This window comes from Heteronotia binoei, chromosome 13, assembly GCF_032191835.1.
Source record: "Heteronotia binoei isolate CCM8104 ecotype False Entrance Well chromosome 13, APGP_CSIRO_Hbin_v1, whole genome shotgun sequence".
In the NCBI taxonomy this organism is placed as follows: Eukaryota; Metazoa; Chordata; class Lepidosauria; order Squamata; family Gekkonidae; genus Heteronotia; species Heteronotia binoei.
Window position 1 is genome coordinate 24744299 of NC_083235.1, and position 23706 is coordinate 24768004.

At 46.9% G+C, this 23706-nt stretch overlaps 1 protein-coding gene across 6 annotated transcripts in view; it reads left to right on the forward strand.

Moving 5' to 3' along the window:
• The window catches only part of LRP1 (LDL receptor related protein 1), a 518071-nt gene extending 505544 nt beyond the window's left edge, over nucleotides 1-12527 (forward strand). For all 6 annotated transcript variants that reach the window (XM_060252267.1, XM_060252262.1, XM_060252264.1 and 3 more), the window contains 5 exons: nucleotides 629-733; nucleotides 3403-3467; nucleotides 6666-6756; nucleotides 8446-8593; nucleotides 9760-12527. In XM_060252267.1, the coding sequence (XP_060108250.1) occupies nucleotides 629-733; nucleotides 3403-3467; nucleotides 6666-6756; nucleotides 8446-8593; nucleotides 9760-9900 (550 nt within the window). In that variant the 3' untranslated portion in view covers nucleotides 9901-12527. The remainder of the gene's footprint in view (nucleotides 1-628; nucleotides 734-3402; nucleotides 3468-6665; nucleotides 6757-8445; nucleotides 8594-9759) is intronic.
• Nucleotides 12528-23706: the final 11179 nt, after the last annotated feature.

Genomic DNA, 23706 nt, shown 5'->3' on the forward strand with positions numbered 1-23706 from the left:
TCTAACAGTAACAGCTCAGTATTTCAGGCAGAAGTTCTATTTAATAGGATGCTCTTTGATCCGCACAGACAATCAGAAGCCCTCCTGGTTTAAAAGCCCCACCTAAAAGCGCTTGATGGACATCAGAAAAGGTGTTGGCAGGCACCATGGTGTTCAGGGGCATCACGTTAGGTCCCCACTCTATCAGAATCATCTCTGGCTGTTAAACTGCAGGGTCTCCTGGTCAGCTCCTGTTGCTGGCAGTTTAGGGATCAGCAGGGGTGGAATTCTAGCTGGAGCTCCTTTGCATATTAGGCCACACACCCCTGATGTAGCCAAAAAAAGAGCCTTGTAAGGTCTTGGAAGATTGGCTACATCAGGGGCGTGTGGCCTAATATGCAAAGGAGCTCCAGCTAGAATTCCATCCCTTGGGATCAGGCTAGGAGCTGAGAAGCATAACATTAAAAAAAGAAGAAGATGGCACACAGTAAGACAATACAAGGGAGGAGGCTGGGTCAGTGAGGCTGAAACGGAAGTATAATTTCAGAGCAGTGACTTGCCATAGCATGTGGTCCTAGAGGTACTGGTCTGTAATGGGTTTGTGGGTGGAGGCCTGTGCCATTCTGACTGCCTCTCCCTCCACTTCCAGGTGTCCGGATGGCAGGATAGCCCCCAGCTGCTTGACATGCGACAGCTACTGCCAAAACGGGGGCACGTGCACCATGAATCTAGAAACCTCCATGCCAAAATGCCAGTAAGTTGGGAGGTTCATTGGGGGAGGGAGAGGTACGCCTGCCTGCTCCAAATCAGAGTGGATAAACGCCACCTTACTTCCTGCTGCTTGACCCACCAGTTCGCATTCCCCCAATCTGTGTCTGCCTCTAGACAAAAGACACCGGTTCCCTGCTCCTACCATTTTGCACAAGCCCAGCTTTCCCCTTGCATGGCAAAGTTTTCCTTTTTCACAAACCACCAGGGGTGGAATTCTAGCAGGAGCTCCTTTGCATATTAGGCCGCACACCCCTGATGTAGCCAATCCTCCGAGAGCTTACAAGGCTCTGTTTTGTAACCTCTTGGAGGATTGGCTACATCAGGAGTGTGTGGTCTAATATGCAAAGGAGCTCCTGCTAGAACTCCACCCCTGCAAACCACAAAACCCTGCATAACATTCCCTAGTCTTGTTCCCTTTTCTACCATCCCAGGACCCAGCTTTCCCCCCCTTCCCAACACACACACACGCACATACACACATTTGTGGGTGGGCTCCAGCACAGCACTTTCTTCCTCCTCCATATGATGGCTCCTAGAAATCCAATGCATTTCCCTGCCTGTAATCCATAGTTGAATGCAAGCAGCTGACTGACCTTCTTGTTACTTGCAGCTGCAATAGCATAATCCGGGGGCCCCAACCTTGTAGGCACATTTGAAATTTTGAAAGCAGGTAGAGGTAGGGGTCATTTTGTAGAAAAAGAGGTGCTGGAGCTCATTAACACAACTCATTTGGCTATGCCACAGACGCCCTGACATCACCGGAAGGTGTACTGTATTATATCAGCTCAGCATCTACCTTAAAATGCTTCTTGAATTATCATTGTTATCAGAGCTTTTTTGGAGCAGGAACACAGTTCCGGCTGGCTCGGCATCAGAGGGTGTGGCCTAATATGCAAATGCATTCCTGCTGGGCTTTTTCTGCAAACAAACAAACAAACCCTGATTGTCAACATAAAACCTTACTCCCATCATACTTAAAATTACTTTCTTCTATATGTGGCCACAGTAGCATGATGAAAATTTCCATCTGTCTGCTTTATATGTTTTGGTTATTTTCCTATTTTTTGTGGGGAAATACATTAGGAAGTTTGTCAGATCTTAAGAGTTCAGTGAAATTCTGACAGTGGAGTTGAACAATGGTGCCCAGAAGCAAGTATTTGTTGTGGGGGGGGGGGAGGTAAAAAAGAAAGAGCACCATCAAATTTAGAGGTTCCGGAGCTCTGTTCCTGTGAACTCCTGCCCCCAGGGAGGCCTGGGTAGAGGGCACTGCAACATGCCTGCCAAGGGGTGCGTGGGACCATCCACAAAATGGATGCCGTGGAGGCTGTGTCCGGTTTCAAAATATTGTGAGGATTTTATGAAATGTTAAGAGCCTCCAAGCCAAGCACCTTCCAGCCATGGAGGCAGCTGTTTTCAAATGGGTGTTGCCCGCAGATTCACAGCTGGTGCCTCTTAGGCTCTTTTTTATTATTTATTTATTTGTAATTTGTATCCCGCCCTTCCCACCAGGTGGCTCAGGGCGGCTTACAGCATATAAAATCTAACATGAGAATATAAAAATTTAAACATTTCATACAGTTTACATGATTAAAATTTAAACAATTCAGACATTTTACATAATTAAAATATTAAAACACACAGCAATCTTATAAAACTATGCTCGATTTCAAATTTCATTGCCGGTTAGTTGTAAGCCTGCCGGAAGAGGGCTGTCTTACAGGCCCTGCGGAATTGAGCAAGATCCTGCAGGGCCCTTACCTCTTCCAGCAGCTGGTTCCACCAGGAAGGGGCCATTACAGAGAAGGCCCTATCCCTCGTAGATTTCAACGGGCTTCCTTTGGCCCGGGGACAACAAGGAGGTTTTGAGTTCCCAATCTTTTGATCTACCTCCTGTCCCAGTGAAATAGAGGAAAGGCAGAATGGGCTGTTCACTTTGATAAGAAGGGACTCTGGGGAAAGGGCAAGTGGGCACCAAGAAACATATATTGGCAGGTATCCTGGCACCCACGGGGGCACCATGTTGGGCATCCAGTGTCGACTGAGGGGTGACATGATAGAGGTTTACAAGATTATGCATGGGATAGGGAAGGCAGAGAAAGAAGTACTTTTCTTCCTTTCTCGCAACACGAGAACTCGTAGACATTCAATGAAATCGCTGAGCAGTCGGGTTAGAACGGATAAAAGGAAGTACTTCTTCACCCAAAGGGTGATTAATACATGGAATTCACTGCCACAGAAGGTGGTGACGGTGCTAGCATAGACCGCTTCAAGAGGGGATGGAACATATGGAGCAGAGGTCCATCAGTGGCTATTAGCCACAGCATATTGATGGAACTTTCTGTCTGGGGCAGTGATGCTCTGTATTCTTGGTGCTTGGGAGGACAACAGTGGGAGGGCTTCTAGTGTCTTGGCCCCACTGGTGGATCTCCTGATGGCACTGGTTTTTTTTTGGGGGGGGGGGGCCACTGTGTGACACAGAGTGTTGGACTGGATAGGCCATTGGCCTGATTCAACATGGCTTCTCTTGTTTTCTTATCCCTCATTCATTCCCAAGCTATCTTTTCAGTGTGTTCCCCCAAGAGTCTTCCTGGGCTTATCCCACAGCCACACAATCCTCCTGCATGCTTCTGTCTTCTTCTTCTTCTTCTGCAGGTGCTCAGCAGAAGTGATGGGGGACCAGTGCGAGACATCTGTGGACAGCGAGCAGCAGAGCAACCGTAGGTTGAATGGGGAAGCAAAGAAAGAGACTGTAGGGATTGATAGGAGGCACATGTATGTGTGAGCAAGCGACAGGGTGGGTATGAAATGGGAATTCAGAGACTGGGGAGCATTTGGGTTTGCCAAGGGAGGTGGCTTTCCAGACCAATCAGAGGAACCACTGAGAAACCCACATGACCTCTCCTGCTGTCAAGAATCACAGATTTGGAAAGGGCCAGATAGGCCATCTAGTCCAACTCCTTGCTCAGTGCAGGATCAGCCTACAGCATCCCTGATCAGTGTTCATCCAGCCGCTGCTTAAATACTGCCAGTGAGGGGGAGCTCACCACCTCCCTTGGGAGTTGATTCCACTGTTGAAAAACTCTTACCGTAAAAAGGTTTCTCCTAATATCCAGTCAGTACCTTCCCACCCTTAATTAAACCCATTATTACAAGTCCTCTCCTCTGCTGCCAACAAGAACTGCTCCCTGCCCTCCTCTAAGTGACTGCCCTTCAGATACTTCCAGAGAGAGCAATCATGCCCCCCCCCTCAGCCTCCTCTTCTCCAGACTGAACATTCCTAGGTCCCTCAGCCTTTCCTCCAAGGGCTTGGTCTCCAGGCCTCTGATCATCCTCATCACTCTCCTGTGCACCTGCTCCATTCTGTCCACATCCTTTTTTACATGAGGTCTCCAGAACTGCACACAATACTCCAGGTGTGGCCTGACCAATGCAGTGTACAGCAGATCAGGAGACTGAGACTGCGAAAGGCAGTCATGAAGGAGCTAGAAAAGATCATTAAGTGTAAGGATGTGTTGCTGGTGACCAAAAGCAAGAGCAAGTATGGTATTCCCCATTACTAGGGATGGGTAACGAAAGCTGGATGTGAAGAAAGCTGATAGGAAGAAAACTGGTCCATTTGTAATGTTTTGTTGGGGGGAGAGTTTTATGGATATTGTGGACTGCCAAAAAAGACAACTTAAGTGGGTTCTAGAAGCCAGAACTCTTCCAAATCATGCCTGAACTCTGGCTAGATAACTAAACTGAGGGGTGGAATTCTAGCAGGAGTTCCTTTGCATATTAGGCCACACCCCTGATGTAGCCAATCCTTCAAGAGCTTACAAAAAGGAGCCTTGTAAGCCCTTGGAGGATTGGCTATATCAGGGGTGTGTGGTCTAATATGCAAAAGAGCTCCTGCTAGAATTCCACCCCTGAAACTGAGGCTATCGTACTTTGGTTACGTTCTGTGAAGACAAGACTCACTGGAAAAGGCAATAATGCTGGGAAAGGCTGAAGGCAGCAGGGAAAGAGGAAGACCCACCATCACATGAATGGATTCAGCAGGGAAGCCTCAGTTTGCAAGATCTGAGCATGGCTGTTATTGACAGGACGTTCTGGAGGTCATTAATTCATAGCGCCACCATAAGTCAGCATACATGACTCAGCTACATAAGCCAAACGGTTTCCACGGAGACACACATAGTTGCGTAATAGTGGGTTTGGACCAACCAGCATGGATGCCCAGTGCATGCAGACATAGGCGAGCCTCACAGAGTGTGCGTCAGGCATTGCAAAGCCCATTGTTTGTAAGGAAAGCTGCAGTGCGATGGAGGTCCCTGGTATGGGGAGACTAATTCTCATGAGGTCTGCATGGAATGGGACATCCCAGAACACCATTAGAGATATCCTCAGGCACGGCGTCTTTTGTAGCAGGAACTCCTTTGCGTATTAAGCCACACACCTGTGATGTAGCCAATCCTCCAAGAGGGCTACATCAAGGGCTCTTCTTACAGGGCCTACTGTAAGCTCCAAGAGGATTGGCTACATCAGGGGTGTGTGGCCTAATATGCACAAGAGTTCCTGCTACAAAAAAAAGCCCCGTCCACAGGTATACAAGGCATGTCCAGGCCTTCGGTAATCATCCCAAGCATGCTGCAGGGCCCGTTTTATGCTCCAGGTCCCTGCTTACATTCGAGGACTGCTTTTGAGTTATACGGAGCAAGAAGGAGGAACTGAGTTCTCTTGCCTCCCCAGGGGACTGCTTTGTTTCCCCTGTTCAACCCCTCCAGACATTCTGCGCATGACAGCCTTTGTAGGGAGGTGCCAAATTGCATCCCTTAGTCTTCCCCACAGCGACCTGACTCCAGCCCAGTCCTGTCAGGGCTCAGCAGCCAATCAAGATTAGCCAGTACTTGGATAGGAGACCCCCAAAGGAGATGGGTTGCTGAGCAGAGGAAGGCGATGGCAAAGCACCTCTGCTCATACCTTGCTTGGAAAACCCTGTGAGCGCCATGGATCAGTTGCAACTGGACAGCACGTGGTTGTTATTTTATTTTATTGTATTTGTGATTTATACCTTGCCCTATCCTGCAAAGCAGGCTCAGGGTGGCTTGCAACATTAAAACATTGCAATAGCAATAAATAAAACATATCACATTAAACACAACAGATTTAAAATATCTCATAAACATAATTCATACAGATTAAAATAGAAGACCGTAACTCCAACAATAGTACAGCCTGAGGCCATAGTTCATATTTCTTCCCCATGCAAGTGAATGCCACTCACTTTAATTGGAAACAATTATTTGGATATGGGGAGTGAGACATACCGCCGCTTCTTTGATACTTGTGAATACAGGGATTCATTCTGCAGGTATAAAAGGGCAGGGTTTGCACATCTACCTAGCCCAGGGGTAACCAAACTTGCTTAACATAAGTGCCCAATAGAATAATAATAATAAGATGATATTGGATTTATATCCCGCCCTCCACTCCGAAGTCTCAGAGCGGCTCACAATCTCCTTTACCTTCCTCCCCCACAACAGACACCCTGTGAGGAGGGTGGGGCTGAGAGGGTTTTCACAGCAGCTGTCCTTTCAAGAACAACCTCTGCCAGAGCTATGGCGGACCCAAGGCCATTCCAGCAGCAGCAAGTGGAGGAGTAGAGAATCAAACCCGGTTCTCCCAGATAAGAGTCCGCAGACTTTACCACTACACCAAACTGGCTCTCAGGTGCTTGAGAACCGCATGACAGGGAGAGAGAGGCAGGCAGACAAATAGATGAGGGAGGAGAGGTGGCAAGAAAGCAACTTTAACTTTAAATGCTGGCTTGGCTTGGCAACGTGATTTAAAGACAGAAGTGCCTTCTCCAAGCCAGCTGATGGAGGGGGACCCTCCCAGACTTTCAGTAACCAGCAGCTCCCTTCCCTTTTCAGGAACAGTCTCCATTGTCATCCCTCTCCTCCTGCTGCTGCTCGTGATATTGGTGGCTGGAGCTGTGGTCTGGTACAAGAAGCGGATTAAAGGGTAAGGAGGCCCTGAGAAATGGATGGTGGGTGAGATGTTGCATGGGCATGTGTGTATTGGTTGCAGTATGGGCAGAGGGGCTTTTGGGGACTAAATCAGACATTCACATATGTAACCCATTCCCAGTGTACTGTCGCACCTCGCATCTGGTGATGTAAAGGTCTGTTGATGGGGGTGAGTCTTGGATTGTGTCTATGCTAATAATTAGTTTCACCACATGCTGTTTAGGTAAGGTTGTCCGGTCTATCCCATTTCTTCTTTGTTTTTCTCCTGCACCTTTTTACCTCTACGTACATACACAAATACAAGCCCCAAGGCACAGAGCGGTAAAGCTGCAGTGCTGCAGTCCAAACACTCTGCTCACGACCTGAGTTCAATCCTGGCAGAAGCTGGGTTCAGGTTGCCAGCTCCAGGTTGACTCAGCCTTTCATCCTTCCGAGGTTGGTAAACTGAGTACCCAGCTTGCTGGGGGGAAAGTGTAGATGACTGGGGAAGGCAATGGCAACCCACCCCGTAAAAAGTCTGCCGTGAAAATGTCATGATGCAACGTCACCCCAGAGTCGGAAACGACTGGTGCTTGCACAGGGGACTACCTTTTACCTTTTACATACACAAATGCCCTGACCCGGATGACCCAGGTTTGTCTAATCTTGTCAGATCTTGGAAACTGAGCAAGGTCGGCCCTGGCTAGTATTTGGTTGGGAGACCTCCAAGGAAGCCCAGGGTCGCTACGCAGAGGCAGGCAATGGCAAACCACCTCTGAACATCTCTTGCCTTGAAAACTGAATGGAATTGCCATAAGTTGGCTGTGACCAATGTTCCCTCTAAGCTGCAGTCTTGTGAGCAAAAATTCTACTTTGTGAGCTACTGGTATCAAAGCTATGAGCTACTGGCATTAAAGTTGTGAACTCCTGCATAAATTATTGTGCTCTGGGGTCATTCTTCCTGAGCAGTGTTCCCTCTAAACCAAGTTAGCATGAGCTAGCTCACAGATTTTTGTCTCCAGCTCACACATTTTTCTCTTAGCTCAGGAAGGATGACCCCAGAGCACACTGATTTATGCAGCAGCTCACAACTTTAATGCCAGTAGCTCACTAAGCAGTATTTTTGCTCACAAGACTGCAGCTTAAAGGAAACATTGTTCCTGAGCTAAGACAAAAATGTGTGAGCTGGAGGCTAAAAATTTGTGAGCTAGCTCACGCTAACTCAGCTTAGGGGGGACACTGGATGTGACTTGACTACACTTTGCAAAGGGAGTATCACACTCCCAAACCACCTCTTTCCACTGTAAATTAAATGCAAGGATGAATATCCCAGTGGAGTTGGTATGTTGGAGAGAAAAGGGCTTAAAATGCCCCGTCTGGCGATTCTGCAGCTCCTACCCCACCCCTGGCATGGCATTTTCTCCAGGTGGGTTAGAGAGAGAGCTTTGCAGAACAGAATCATCAGGCATGGAAGGGATTAAACACCTTTCTCTTTGGCAGTTTTCCCCCGGACAGTGTCCTAGCCTTGCCTTTGTGTTATCTCATTGGACATGGTTGTGGGAACATGCCTGTTCACCTAAAATAAGTAGCTTCCCCTTTGATCCACAGAGTCTGCAAGATAACACAACAGTTTGCACACTATTGTCTTGCCCACAAGTTTTCACCTGCTCATGCCCTTCCCGATTTCCACCCCCCCCCCCTCCAGGGCTAAGGGCTTCCAACACCAGCGCATGACCAACGGGGCCATGAACGTGGAGATCGGCAACCCCACCTACAAGATGTACGAGGGGGACCCCGACGCCGACGACGTGGGGGAGCTGCTAGATGCCGACTTTGCTCTGGACCCCGACAAGGTATGAAAGGAGGGAGGGGGGAGTGAAACGGAAAAGCTAACGTGAGGGTATCTTGAGCTCTAAGAGTTGGGGAAGGCGAGAGAAGCCCACAAGAGTGCCTGAAAAGAATCTGAAAACCTTGTGCAATGCTCTACATACAGGAGAACAGGGCTTTTTTTGTAGCAGGAACTCCTTTGCGTATTAAGCCACACCCACCCCAATGTAGCCAATCCTCCAAGAATTTACAGAGTTTATTACAGGGCCTACTGTAAGCTCTTGGAGGATTGGCTACAGCAGGGGTGGGTGTGGCCTAATTTGCAAAGAATTTCCTGCCTCAAAAAAAGCCCTGAAAGAGAGTGAAGGAAATCAAGGAAGCAGAGCCCACGAGAGGCTCAGGCCAGGACTAGAGAGTGCTGGGATACCCATACCCCCTTTTTGTGCCCTGGTGTCCCACAGCTAATTGAGCTGATGTTCTTAGTCTGTTGCACATCTGGTTCTCTCCCAAATATTCAGGCAGCCCAAATTTCTTTGCTTATTCCTGGCTGCTAAAAACCACCATGCAGTGCTGTCCTAAACAGGGACACCCTTCTGTGTCCCATTGAAGCCCATGGGATCACTACGACTCAAGACACTACGATTTATAAAGCAGTGGGAGTTAATGGCAGAGTGGTGATCTCCCACCAGTAGCCTTTGGCCATGTGTATGCGTGGTGCAGCACACAACCAACGTTCTGTGGGTACCTGTGGCCAAGGAAAGGCTCTGACTCCCACCTTTACGGTATCAAACCCCCAGGGCTTTTTTTGAGCAGGAATGCCGTTCCAGCTGGCTTGGTGCCAGGGGTGTGGCCTAATATGCAAATCAACTCATGCTAGGCTTTTTCTACAAAAAAGCCCTGTGTGGAACAATGGTGACATCAGGGGGTGTGACCTAACATGCAAATAAGTTCCTGCTGGGCTTTTTCTACCAAAACCCCCCTGCAAGCCCCAAGAGTAACAAATGATAATCTGAGTCTCCTCTGCATTAAGGTTAGGGGAAGGAGGGAAGGTCAGGGGAGCCTGAGTCGGGGCACCCAACAGGAAGTCAGGGCAGGGCCCCCACAGCCCCCCCATTATATGTATGTGAAACCTGTTCTGCTCTCTTCTCCATCAGTCCCTCACATCCTTTCTCTGTGTCTCTCTCCTCTCCAGCCCACAAACTTCACAAACCCGGTGTACGCCACGCTCTACATGGGGGCCCACAACAGCCGCAACTCACTAGCCAGCACGGACGAAAAGCGGGAGCTGCTGTCGAGAGGGGCAGAGGATGACCTGGGCAACCCCCTGGCATAGGGATCGGGGGGAAGGGGCCGCCGGCCCAGACAGAGACCTGGGTGAAAAGAGACAGGATGGGTTGGGGCGGGTAGGGGGGGAGCAAGAGATACTGTATAAATGTACAAATGAAGGATTATTACTTTTATATGTGAGCAGTATTATTACCTGTATATTCCCTTTCATCTACCAGCCGCTGAATCTCTGTCACCGGACTCCGGGGTGGCCGGAGTTAAAGGCAACTTTGGGAGGTGGAGGGGAAACCATGAGGAAAAAAAAAACCCTGAGTTTGGGTTGAAGGGCTTCATAATCTTACCTGGCTGCTTCTTTTTCTTTTTTCTCTCCCCCCCCCCCCCCAATGCACAAGTCGGTCCACCTTTCCTTCCTTTGCCATTTAAGTTACTGTGCTTTTTCAGACTTGTAATACATTTCAGCAGGGGTGGAATTCTAGCAGGAGCTCCTTTGCATATTAGGCCACACACCCCTGATGCAGCCAATCCTCCAAGGGCTTACAAGGCTCTTTTTTGTAAGCTCTTGGAGGATTGGCTACATCAGGGATGTGTGGCCTAATATGCAAAGGAGCTCCTGCTAGAATCCCAGCCCTGCATTTCAGGCCCTTCCGGGTGGGGCGGGGGCAGCGATGAACAAACAGGAGCTGCCTTGGGCAAACTCTCTTTGGGTAGAAAGGTGGTAGGGAAGCGATTGAAGGGGCGTCAGGAAAAGTTATCAGTTACAAAGGGGGGAATCTGCTGCTTCTCTCTCCTGTACGGGGAAAAAAAAGAAAATTCTTTGGGCTGCATATAATCCCAGTCTGAATTTAGTTCAACTAACCCCCCCCCCCCTTAAAAAAAATGCTGTGCAAAGACAGTCCGGCTCTTGTTGCTTTTTGATGTAGCAGGGACCAATCCTGTTGTCCGTTTGTTCGTTTCATTACAGCCTTTACATGGGAAGTAACTTGAAAAGCTCAGTTCCTTTTCCGTTCTGATCCCGTTGCATTGAACTCGTGGGATGAGGAAAGAGACTTGTGATAGGGAGGCCTCCACCACCACCCCTCCCTGAGCAACTTGACTAGTCTTGTCAAATCACTTTTGTCTTCCCTGGAGTCTCCTTAGCAGTTTGGCCTAAGGAGGGGTCCCCAATTCAGTTTTGCTTGAGGGGTGAGAGCCAGTTATTCCAGCCTACAGACGTGTATAATAATCTTTCACCCAAAACACTTCTGAAATCCCTCGAGACGGTTGCAAATCCACTTCCGGTCTTGCTTTAGGTAAAAATGTCACTGGCTGCTCGCATCCTTGAGCAGAATCAGCAAACATCTCCCTAGGACAGAGTTTAGGCAAATCTAGCAACCGCCCCACTCCCCCTTCTCATCTCTATGCGAGGAGCTTAGTTTGAATTTTAGCATGTGCCTCTGTTCTTGAAAAAGGCCTTCAGTATTCTCTTCCATTATTTTTGTGGCAATTTTGCAGACCTTCTAAGGAGCACAGTGGACCACTGGGGGGCTCTATGGACCCCCACTGAATAATCTCTGCGGTAGATGTTCCATCAACGTTCCCTGAGTGGCACACTGTCTTCTTCCATCAGTCTTAAATCTGTCTCACCTATAATCAGGGCTTTTTTTGTAGCAGGAACTCCTTTGCATATTATGCCACACCTCCCTGATGTAGCCTATCCTCCTGCTTATAGTAGGCCCTGTACTAAGAGCCCTGTAAGCTCCAGGAAGATTGGCTGCATCAGGGGTGTGTGGCCTAATATGCAAAGGAGTCCCTGCTACATCTTCTCCTTGCTACGCCTTAACCTTTCCCGACCAACAAGATTCCAGGCTACTGATAGCCTACCTTTTGTCCCCTCTATCCAGCGTGTGGCTTTTCTGCATCAGATAAGTAGGCAGGGGCCTACAAATCACATTCCACAAGAATTAGATCACTCTGTATGGGTGGTGAGATGGAGACCCTTTCAGGTCTCATACATGCTTCGCCTCCAGATCCGCTGGGCCGATTCCTGCCGATCCAAATGGCAGAGCCGGTGGATCTAGCTGGATCGCGCAAGTGTGGACTGTCAAAACCCCACCAACAAAATCAGCTATGGAGAAAGCTCTTCTTTACATGCCCACAGTACTTCGTAGAGTTTCCAGATTTCCCTTCATGCTAAATGTATTGCTGAAAATATTTTATTTCCAAGAGTTTTTATTATTTTTTTTAGGGTTGAGGGGGGGGATATATTTTGATCATATCTCGCTTTTATTTTAGCACCTGCGTCCAAATTTTTAAAACTTGAGTTTATAACAATCCTTCCTCCCCTCTTTCTGAATTCCCTCCCTTGCTATAACTTCGGTCATCCTTTTTTTTTTTTTAATTTTTCTCCTGGAAAGAGGTTCAACGTTGTTTCTATTTTTGTTTCTCTCCGACATGCTTTTTTTAAAAATGAAAAGAGATCAAAAATAAAATAAAATAAAATGAACTAGCTTTTATAGTAGAAATGACACGCATGTGTGGGGGGGGGAGGGAAGGAGATCTCCTCAGCCTTTTTTTGTGGGAGGGGGGGAAAACAAATGTTTTAATAATTTTTGCCGGATTACTTTACAACTAAAAACAAAAGCAAAAAAAATAAAAAACACAGATATTGTTATAAATAAAATTTTTAAAAACTAATGTGCTCGAGTGGCCCCTTCTTTGAGTAGGGATTTGTTCAGCAGGGGTTTTGTGGCGGGAGCTATCGATGATGGATGAGCCATTCAGTGATATTCAAGCTGAAAAGCTGCCTACTTTATTTTACAGTTTCTGTCCCACCCCTCAGTCCTTGCCCTGCCCTGGATGGCCCAGGCTAGTCCGGTCTCATCAGATCTCGGAAGCTAAGCAGCGTTGGCCCTGGTTAGCACTTGGATGGGAGACCACCAAGGAAGTCCAGGGTCGCTATGCAGAGGCAGGCAATGGCAAACCACCTCTGAGCATCCCTTGCCTTGAAAAAATCACGGGGCTGCCATAATTTGGTTGCCACTTGACACCACTTCCCACCACCATGTCACCTTGAAGGCCTCTACCTGTGCAGTCCATGTGGTGCAGTGTTCAGGGCGTTGGACTAGGACCTGAGAGACCCAGGTTTGAAGCCCCACTCTGCCATGGAAGCTTGCTGCAGGTGACCTTGGGCCAGCCAGTCTGGGTTGGCTGTAGCGGAGCGCTTGCACCCACAGAGTGTGTCTTTTGCGGTTCCCCTATTCCGCTGCAGCTCAAAATGCCCACTAGTGTACTGCTTAACAGCTTGTTGAGTGGGAAGGTTTGGGGAGGGGGCATTTGTTTCATGGAGGACCAGAGCTCAGTGATAGAGTATGTGTTGGGTATGTAGGAGATCCCCGATTTAATCACAGGCATCTCCAGTTAACAGGATCAGGTAGCAGATAATATATAAGGCTTCTTGAGACTCTTGGGAGCGGCTGCCAGACTAAGCCAGGGGTGTCAAACTCTTTGTTATGAGGGCCAGATCTGACATAAATGAGACCTTGTGTGTCATAAAGTGTAATGAAAGGTAGCAGAGATATAAATTTTATAAAGGACACAGACAAAACAAGATTTTTTTAAAACTTAAAAATAAAACATGATTAAAACATTAGCACTTGTTGGTCATACAGGTGCTTTCTTTGTATCTCTCCCATGTGATCCAGGGAACTGGGCAAAGGAAGCTCTGGCTTTTTCCTTCCCCAGGGGACCAGAAGGGGGAGGAGCTTCAGACAAAAGAAGAAAGAGAGGCTTGGCTCAGTACCTCTGCTGTGCTATTGAAAGGGCCTGGCAAAGCAAACTATCCCTCCACCCCAAGGGAGGAGTCTCAGCAAATGGAGATAATAGAGGCTGTGATGCAAAAGGAAGCAAGAGAAAGGGAGAAGGAAGCAGACAGCCAGTTGCTCGGGGAAGCAGATGACTGCTAGCTGCCTGATAGGTTTCACAGGTTTCATGAATTGCAGGAGTTCAGACATTCCTGGAATACACGAACCTATGAATCTGCCTATTACTGAATGAGACCATCAGTGCATAAAGTTCAGTATTATCTTCTCAGACTGGCAGCAGTTCCCCAGTCCTCCTGCCTGGTCCTTTTGGCTCGGAGATGCAGGGGATTGAACCCAGAACCTTCTGCATGCAAAGCAGAGGCTCTTCCCCAAAGCCCCAGCCCCCTCCCTGAATGAAGAATGCCAATTATGAAAGGGGTTCTGGATAGTGCATGTGAAACTTCCTATTGCCTTGTCTCGCTGACCGCATTCTGCTCTTGGTTCTTCTCATAAGATGTCTTCATGAGGAGTTCTTAAAGGTATGAGCCACACCCGTGAGTATTTGGTTCTCTGTTTCAGCATCAGATCCCAGAAAAAGATTGATTTGACAGATGTGATAAAGTGTCTCTTCCTGCCACTTCAGTTTTCTCCTACCTGGACAGTCCATTTCAATACTGAGGCACAGAAGAAATAAGCAACTACTAAGTGTGTTCTGCTACGTTCCTTCAACAACCTGCTGTGTGGAAAGGAAAGGCAGAGGGACAGGATGAGAGAAGAGGTCTCTGGGTTGTGTTCTGACAACTATAGACAGCAGGGAGTGGGGTATTGACTGTTGGAGCCAGTGTGGCGCAGTGGTTAAGAGTCAGGTTTTTTTAAACAAAGAGCCCTCTGTGCAAGCACCAGTCATTTTCGACTCTGAGGTGACGTTGCTTTCACAATGTTTTCATGGCAGACTTTTTTACGGGGTGGCTTGCCATTGCCTCCCCCAGTCATCTACACTTCCTCCACCTCCAGCAAGCTGGGTACTCATTTTACCGACCTCGGAAGGATGGAAGGCTGAGTCCACCTGGAGCCAGCTACCTGAACCAGCTTCGCTGGGATCTAACTCAGGTCATGAGCAGAGGGCTGCAACTGCAGTACTGCAGCTTTACCACTCCGTGCCACAGGGCTCTTAAGAGTCAGTTTGGGATCTCGGAAAACTAGGTTCAAATCCCTAATCTGCCAGATTAGCAGAATGGGTGGCCTAGGGCTAGTCACATCTTTTTAGCCTAACCTACTTCACAGGGTTGTGAGGATAAAATGAAGGAAAGGGAAATTACGTGAGCTGCTTTGGGACCCCATTGAGGTGAAAGGGAAGGTAAAAAAAAAGAGGTAGTCCCCCGTGCAAACACCAGTCGTTTTCAACTCTGGGGTCACGTTGCTTTCACAACGTTTTCACGGCAGACTTTTTACGGAGTCGTTTGCCATTGCGAAGGTATTAATGGAGTAAATGAACAAATTCTGATTCTATTTACGAAGGATTGTTCCATGAAATCGATGATTTTGGCTTCCTCGAGGCATATTCAGGTTATATGGCAGTGCTTCTGAATGAACACTGAAACTAATACTGATTTATCCAACTGCTCTTCAAATCCCCAGGCCTGGCAAAGCAAGCCCTGCCCACATTGTGACCTTCTCCTAGGCCCCAGCTGAATTTGTACAGCCTGGCATGTTTCTGATGCTATAAAGTAATGGATGCCATAAGTTTGCCATTGTGCAGACCCCACATAGTTAGATTTGCAAGTTCTTCAGATGTGGAGGAACTCCAGCCCAGAAATGTTTCTCTTCCCTGTCCATTGGTATGGCAAAAAAAAATACATTTTGTGGTGTACTTGCTTGAAATCTCCAAATCAGCCACAAGGTGGCACCCATGCCTCATGAAGACACTGAAGTGCTGGGCCTAAAGGCAGAAGCCAAGGTTCAAAGCCAATCCTGCCTCAGCAAAAAACAAAAGTACTTCTTGAGAGACCCATATGACAGTTCCCAGTCTGACACTGTCTTTTCAAACGGTACTTCGAAACCTCCTAGGTTTCATACTACATATGCATCTGATACTCAAATAGCGCTCAACAGGCCCTTCTTGTTGCGTGGACAAAGATCCAGTTGTCAAAATAAAGGATGTTTTTGGAGTTGTGGATAGTGTTCGAAATCAGGGGGTGCTGTAAGAAATTGTTGATAACCAAAACTAGGGGTGTCCTATAAGCTCTTTCCATATACTCTTCCAGATACATGAAATTATAAGAGGCCACGCTACAGAACAGTCAAGACGGCCTCTCTCTGTGATCATAATTCCCAGGCAGGAAAATATGGGAGATGATCTAACTTTTCCTTCTTTGATACTCAAGGCAGATCAGGTGACCATTTTCCACTAGGGAATGTCTCTGTTAAAAGAACTTTTCCCCTCACTTTGGGCTTAGAGATGCAGTCTTGCCTTCACATAACTTTTACTATAACCCCAAACTAGATTTTCTAACCATTTTTATTTTACATTTTGGGAATAGGGAATTAAAGGTAAATAGGGCAATCCACCTAAGAACCAGCTGGCTCTGTGGAAAAGACTCCCAATTTTACAAGAATGGTTTAAATAGCATTCTCACTCTGATGAAGCAGTTAAAAAAAACTATGGTGACTTTTCCATCTCAAATATTGGTACCTGAAGCAAGTTCCAGGCCAATTTACACATGCCTTTACAACTCACAATGAGATAGATCAAGATGGGTAGCTGTGTTAGTCTGTAACAGTAGAAAAGAGGAAGAGTCCAGTAATACCTGAAGGACTAACAAAATTTGTGGTAGGGCATGAGCTTTTGTGAGTCACTGCTCACTTCTTCAGATACTGAAGAAATGAACAGTGGGTACATTCACACTATGACTGCAAGTGGATTTTTTCATTTAACATAGTAAAATCTAATAGCAAATAGCATTAAAACAGATTTAGTGTGTGTGAACACACCTAGAGACCCACAAAAGCTCATACTCTACCACAAGTTTTGTTACTCTTTGAGATGCTACTGGATTCTTACTTTTTTCTACTGCAACCCACAATAATTAGTCATTTGAGGACTAGTGGCTTCAAACATATTGTTCCGAGACAACATTCAGTGCTATGAACACTCTGGTGTTTGATTTGTGATGGCTGTTTCACTCATTCAATTTATTGCTTCACATCACTGCGTAAGAGAAATGTGTGTGTGTAAACTATCACTCAACTGGCAACTCCTATTCCTGAGGGTTCTCCAAGAATGATTTCCATCCTAACTGGGGAACAAAACAAGAGCTTACACTATTGACAAACCCATGAGTAGAGAGGGACCAGAGCAGAGGCTGACCAAATGTACAGAGAAGTGAAGGCCGTCGGAATTAGTGGGTCAAATACAAAGGAAGGAAAAGGGAAGATACATCGTTGGACCATCCTTGAATAAGGCATTTGCTGGCACAAAAATGGCTGCCTTTCTTGTCTTTACAAAGAGCCACAAAGTAAATGTTAATACATTTTCTGGTTTCTTACAAAACAAAATTAGTCCCTGACTAATTACTCCCAATGGGAATCAGACCATGGGAGCAACTAGCCTCTGCTCTTGCTTGGCAGACAGACTTGAGTTTATGGTTGCCAACTTCCAGAGGAGCCCTGGGTTCTCCCGGAATTCAAACTGATTTCCAAACTACAGAGATTAGTTTCCCTGGGGGAAATGGCAGCCTCAAAGGGCAGAGTCTACAGTATAACAGATTCTCATTTCAGTCCTTGTCCAAAATCCCTCCACAGGAACCACCACACCCAATCTCCAGAAACATCCCAGGCTGGAGTTGGCAACCAATGTCCACTTGAACTCACTGCTGGCCTTGTTTATATATTTTGAATCCTTTCTGTGGCACCTTTAAGACTAACAAAGTTTTATTCCAGGTATAACCTTTTGTGCTCACACCAAAACATACCCAGAATTCAACTTTGTCGGTTGTAAAAGGTGCCCCTGGACTCAAACTTTGTTCTGCTGCTTCAGACAACCCACCTGAATCTCTCGTATTTATATATGTTCATACTTAAAAATAACGTTTCTGCAACATGTGGTGTTTAAGCAACATACAGATGTGGAGGCCAGAGCCCCAGTTGAGGGCAGGGGATTCCCTGGTTTGAAGGCCCTCCCCCCCACTTCAGGGCTATCAGAAAGCGGGAGGGAGGGTGTAGAATGTCCACTGGGCACTCCATTATACCCTATGGAAACCAGTTTCCATAGGGTATACTGGAGAAACAATTCTTGGGTGTCTGGGACTCTGGGGCCCCTGTTTTTTGAGGTAGAGGCAGCAGATTTTCAGCATGACATCTGGTGCCTCTCCTCAAACCCCCACCCCTCCAAGTTTCAGAAAAATTAAACCAGGGGGTCCAATTCTATGAGCCCCGAAAGTAGGTGCCTCATCCTCCATTATTTCCAATGGAGGGAAGATATTTAAAAGGAGTACAATCCCTTTAAATGTGACTGCCAGAACTTCCTTCAGAGTTCGATCCTGCTTGTTACAACCTTGCTCTTGGCTCCACCCCCAAAGTCTCCTGGCTTCATCCCCAAAGTCCCTGGATATTTCCTGAGTCGGACCTGGCAACCTTAGAAAAGATAGTGGCCCTGCCACCACTACACCCAAAAGCTGGCAGAGACTACCAAGTCAGCCACTTTGGCCTGATAGAGGCAGAACAGGAAATAAAATAAATAAATCTAACAAGCGGGCCACTATGAAACCCCAATGCAAATGAGAAAGCTATTCCTTGCTGCTGTTTTCTAACTTCCTAACAGGAAGTCCTGAAGGACAAGGACAAAGGAAGCCTGGCTCTGTCGCTGGGGTGGATGGATGGGCCACAGAGGCCCAGGGGGGCGTCATCATCCCCACAGTCATTTATCTAGCCTCCACTCCCTTCTCACCAAGCGGGAGGCGAGGCCTCCTGTGCCTCTCACTTCCACATGCCTCTGCCACTCCTAAGCAGAAATTGTGTCGCGGTGAGCGTTAGAAATCGATAGGTGATGGATCGGGCAGCACCGGGTATTAATATGGAACGCTGCCTCGTCACTCCCTCAAAGGTGACCTCCGAGTGGGTCTTGCATAGCACACCAATCAGGAAGGTCAACAGTATCCCTGACGTGAAGGATCCATAGGAGAGGGCTAGATGGAGAAAAGGCCAATAAAATTAGACAGAGTAAGGAGCCACGAGGAGAAAGTACCAGAAGATTAGATTAGGAATTAAAGTAACAATGCGTTTGGACATAGGGGAAAAAAGAGAGTGGGTGGGAAGCAATACTCCTGTAAGAACATAAGAGAAGCCATGTTGGATCAGACCAATGGCTCATCCAGTCCAACACTCTGTGTCACACAGTGGCCAACAAAAACCCCCCAGGTGCCATCAGGAGGTCCATCAGTGGGGCCAGGACACTAGAAGCTCTCCCACTGTTGCCCCCCTCCAAGCAGCAAGCATACTGTGCATCACTGCCCTAGACAGAGAGTTCCAACAATAAGCTGTGGCTAATAGCCACTGATGGACCTCTGCTCCATATGTTTATCCAATCTCCTCTTGAAGCTGGCTATGCTCAAAACTGTGGAGTCTTGCGAGCAAAAATTCTGCTTCATGAGCTACTGGCAAAGTTGTGAGCTACTGCCCTGGGGCCATTTTTCCTGAACTAAGACCAAAATGTGTGAGCTGGACACTAAAAAACCCGTGAGCTAGCTCACACTAACTCAGCTTAGGCTGCAACCACACATGTTAAATAATGCAGTTTCAATCCACTTTCACTGCACTTTCCAACTGGATTTTACTGCGTGAACTGGCAAAATCCAGTTTGAGAGTGGTTTGGAACTGCATTATTTAGCATATGTGATCAGAACCTTAGAGGGGACACTGCTGGCAAGTTTCCAGGGTGCTGTCTGTTCCAAACAATAATTCTCCACCTTCCCTGAACTATGTAATTTCTTTCCCTTTATCAGATAGAGCAATCCTATGCGGGTCTATTCAAAAGCCTACTCAGCTAGGGTTACCCACCTCCAGTTCCCCTGGAGAAAATGGCCGCTTTAGAAGGTTGACTCTACATTATACCGTATTGAAGTCCCTCCCTGTTCCCAAACCCCGCCCTCCTCAGGCTCCACACCCCAGGTATTTCCCAATTTAGAGCTAGCAAGCAACCCTTTGAGGCTTACTTCTAGGAACCTTTCTTTCAGGTTGCACTGCAAATCTCCCCCACAAATGCCTCTGCCACAATTCAGCAAGTGACCATGAGCGGTCAACACCCATTATATTTAGCTCCAGTTTTTTTACAAGTATGTTAACATTATGAACTTCAACCTGTTTAACCATGTTGGTGAGGGGCCCAGGAAAATGCATTTTATCCTGAGAAAAGCATTGCTCTTTTAGCAGAGCAGTCAGCAATTTGTGCCTGTAGAAGTCAGTCCAGAACAAAATATGACTCTTTTAAAAAGAAAACAAAATCGCTATGTTAAGGTGCATTGCAGGAATGGGTGGGATGATAGAATAACCAGGATGTAAAGAGTCTGGGACTAAAAGACTTTATTCGGGGCTTTTTATGAGCAGGAACGTAGTTCCGACTGGCTTGGTGTCAGGGGGTGTGGCCTAATCTGCAAATAAGTTCCTGTTGGGTTTTTCTACAATAAAGCCCTGGATGAAGCAATAGTGATGACAGGGGTGTGTGGTCTAATATGCAAATGAGTTTCTGCAAGTTCCGGTGCAAATCATTTGTACATGGATGCCAGTGCAATAAAACAGTCACACAGGCTGTGTATCTTTATTATTTATCATGAGACATGTGTGTGCCACTTCCTAATAAAGGGCTCTCAGCACCCAGTGTTGTATAGCGTCAGTTATGGAAGTAGAGTCTCTTATACCAGCTCCTGGTTGATCTCTTCAGAGCCAGTTTGGTGTAGCGGTTAAGTGTGAGGACTCTTCTCTGGGAGAACCAGGTTTGATTCCCCACTCCTCCACTTGCAGCTGCTGAAATGGCCTTGGGTTAGCCATAGCTCTTGTAGGAGTTGTCCTTGAAAGGGCAGCTGCTGTGAGAGCCTTCTCAGCTCCACCCACCTCATAGGGTGTCTGTTGTGGGGAGCAGAAGATATAGGAGAATGTAAGCCACTCTGAGTCTCTGATTCAGAGAGAAGGGCAGGGTATAAATCTGCAGTCGTTTTCTTCTCTTGTTGTGAATGTTGACACTTTTTCATTATAAATGGTGGCTGACCCCAACTTTAGCAGCTGCGTGGCATGCAGAAATTCAACCAGTAAAGTAAGTCCAACTCTGGGGAGTGCTGTACCTGAATTTCTGAGCATCCTGCTCCATGGCTTCAGAAACTCAAGTCAGGAAAAGGAAATCGCCTGTCTCGTTTTGCCCGCTTCTCCCTATAATAACTGGCCTACTGTGTTTGTCATTTAGGACTTGGTGATCTGACAGTACCAGATGTATCTTGCTCTATTTGCTGACTGTGGAATGGATTTGTGCAGGCTGACCTGGGAAGGAGCGGGGAGACTGACGCGACAGAGTCGAAATCAACGGCCTTCCCATTGTATGCTTCTGTCTCCGACAAACAGCCTTGCAGGTCTGTGGTGAAAGCAGTTAAACTACTTAGAGTGTATTTAGGTTTATAGTGTAGAATGTGCTTTAGGGATGCATTTAAGAGGGAACAATTAACTCACACACACACCTTACTCCCCTTCTGTAAAGCTCTTCAAGAAGAGGAACCCATTAATTTTTTTTTTAAAGATGGCTGTTCTCCATGCAGCCTTTGAGACAGTCTATCCCACCACCAGTGTTCCCTCTAAGCTGAGTTAGTGTGAGCCAGCTCAGTTTTTTAGTCTCCAGCTCACACACTTTTGACTTAGCTCAGAAAAAATAGCTCCCCCTCCCCCCTCCCTTTAATCGACTCCGATTTGAAATAAAAGCAGACATGGGAACTCCATCTTCCTTCTCATTTGACCACCACACTTCCTAGAGGCTGTGGTCAAACTACAATAAGGGTTGCCAACTCTGGATTGGGAAATACCTGGAGATTTGGGGGTGAAGCCTGGGGAGGGCAGAGTTTGGGGAGGGGAGGGACCTCAGCAGGGTACGATACCACAGAGTCCACCCTCCAAACAGGGCCATCCCTGCCACTAGGCAAACTAGGTGATTGCCTAGGGCACCAGCCTTCTGGGGGCACTGAATTGGGTGCCCCCATGTGACTCAGTGATGTTATCGGTGGGGGGGGGCACCAGAAGTTAGCCTTGCCTAGGGGGCCACACAGTCTAGGGCCAGCCCTGCCTCCAAAGCAGCCATTTTCTCTAGGGAAACTGATCTCTGTTGTCTGGAGATCAATTATAATAGTGGGGTGCCAGAGATATAAACTTTATAAAGGATACAGGCAAGCCCAATTAATAATTATTTATGTTTTACTCAAAAATACAAACATGCTTAGAACATTAACATTCTTACAGTATTTTCTACCACCCATTACTTTAGATAGACAGACAGGCAGGATGAATGGACAGATGGATAGATAGATGGATGATAATAGATGACTGACTAACAGACAGACAGACAGATAGATATCAGGGAACATTTTGTAGAAGTGTCAGAGCTCATTAACACAACTCATTTGCATAACTCATTTGCATATGCCGCAAACCCTTGACATCACCAGAAGGTGTACTAAATTATATCAGCTTAGCATCTACCTTCAAATTATTCTTGAATTATATTTGTCACAATAAAACCTCACTCCCATCATACTTTTCAAATTATTTTCTCCTGTGTGGCCACAGTGGCATGATGAAGATTTCCATCTGTCTGCTTGATGTGTTTTGGTTATTTTCCCAATTTTTTTTGGGGGGGGGGGGCGTGGGATAAATATTACAAAGTTTGTCAAATCTTAAAGTTCTGCAAAATTCTCACAGGAGGTTTGGAGTCCAGAAGCAAGTATGTGGTGGCGGGGTGGTGAGAAAGAAAGCACAGTAAAATGTAGAAGTTCTGGAGATTCGCTCTTGTGAGCTCCTGCTCAAAATGAGGCCTGGATCAGATTATTTCATTTATTTAAAACATGTTTACACCTCCTTTCCCAACCATGGTCCCCAAGGTGGTGAATATTTAAAAGCTTGGCCAATTAGAGGAAAGGAAAGGTCCCCTGTGCAAGCACCAGTCGTTTCCGATTCTGGGGTGACATTGCTTTCACAACGTTTTCATGACAGACATTTTACGGAGTGGTTTGCCATTGCCTTCCCCAGTCTTTTACACTTCCCCCCCAGCAAACTGGATACTCATTTTACCGACCTCGGAAGGATGGACGGCTGAGTCAACCTGAGCCGGCTACCTGAACCAGCTTCTGCTGGGATCAAACTCAGGTCGTGAGCAGAGAGTTCAGACCACAGTACTGCAGTACTGCTGCTTTACCACTCTGTGCCACGGGGACCAATTAAAGGAACACTTAAAATGATAACATAATTCAATTAAAAACACATTAAAAACAACCTCAGAAGGAGGGCCAGTAAAACCGTTCCTGGAGGTATGCCAGAGGAAACAACAAAGTCTTCCCCCACTGGCAAAAGATGCCAATGGAGGGAGGCAGGTGAACCTCCCTGGGGAGCAAGTTCCTGTTTTAAAGTTTTATTAAATTTTCATAGAAGCAGAAATAAGGGGCAAAGGGGATAAAAGGGCATAGAAAAGAAATAGTACATAGACAGAAAAGTAGTCCGTTCTGCACGACCATCTGTCATTCACCTGGGGAGCAAGTTCCAAAGTTTGGGTAGCAACAGGAAATTAAAAGGGCTGCTCAGGAGATACTCGTTAGCACTGGGACATAATGCACAGCCTCTGCCATCCAGTTGGTCACAGGATGGACAAAAGACCTGGACGGGCTAGTTCCACTCCACAGGTGGTATGTTTGATGCCCCTGCTTTGGGGGAGCTGTAAGGACAAGTGATTACCACCTTCAGCTTCTGAATATCATAGGGTTGCCAGGTCCTACCTGGCTCTGGGCAGGGGGCTTTTCTTGCATGCACTTTGAGCAAGCAGCACAATGACATCA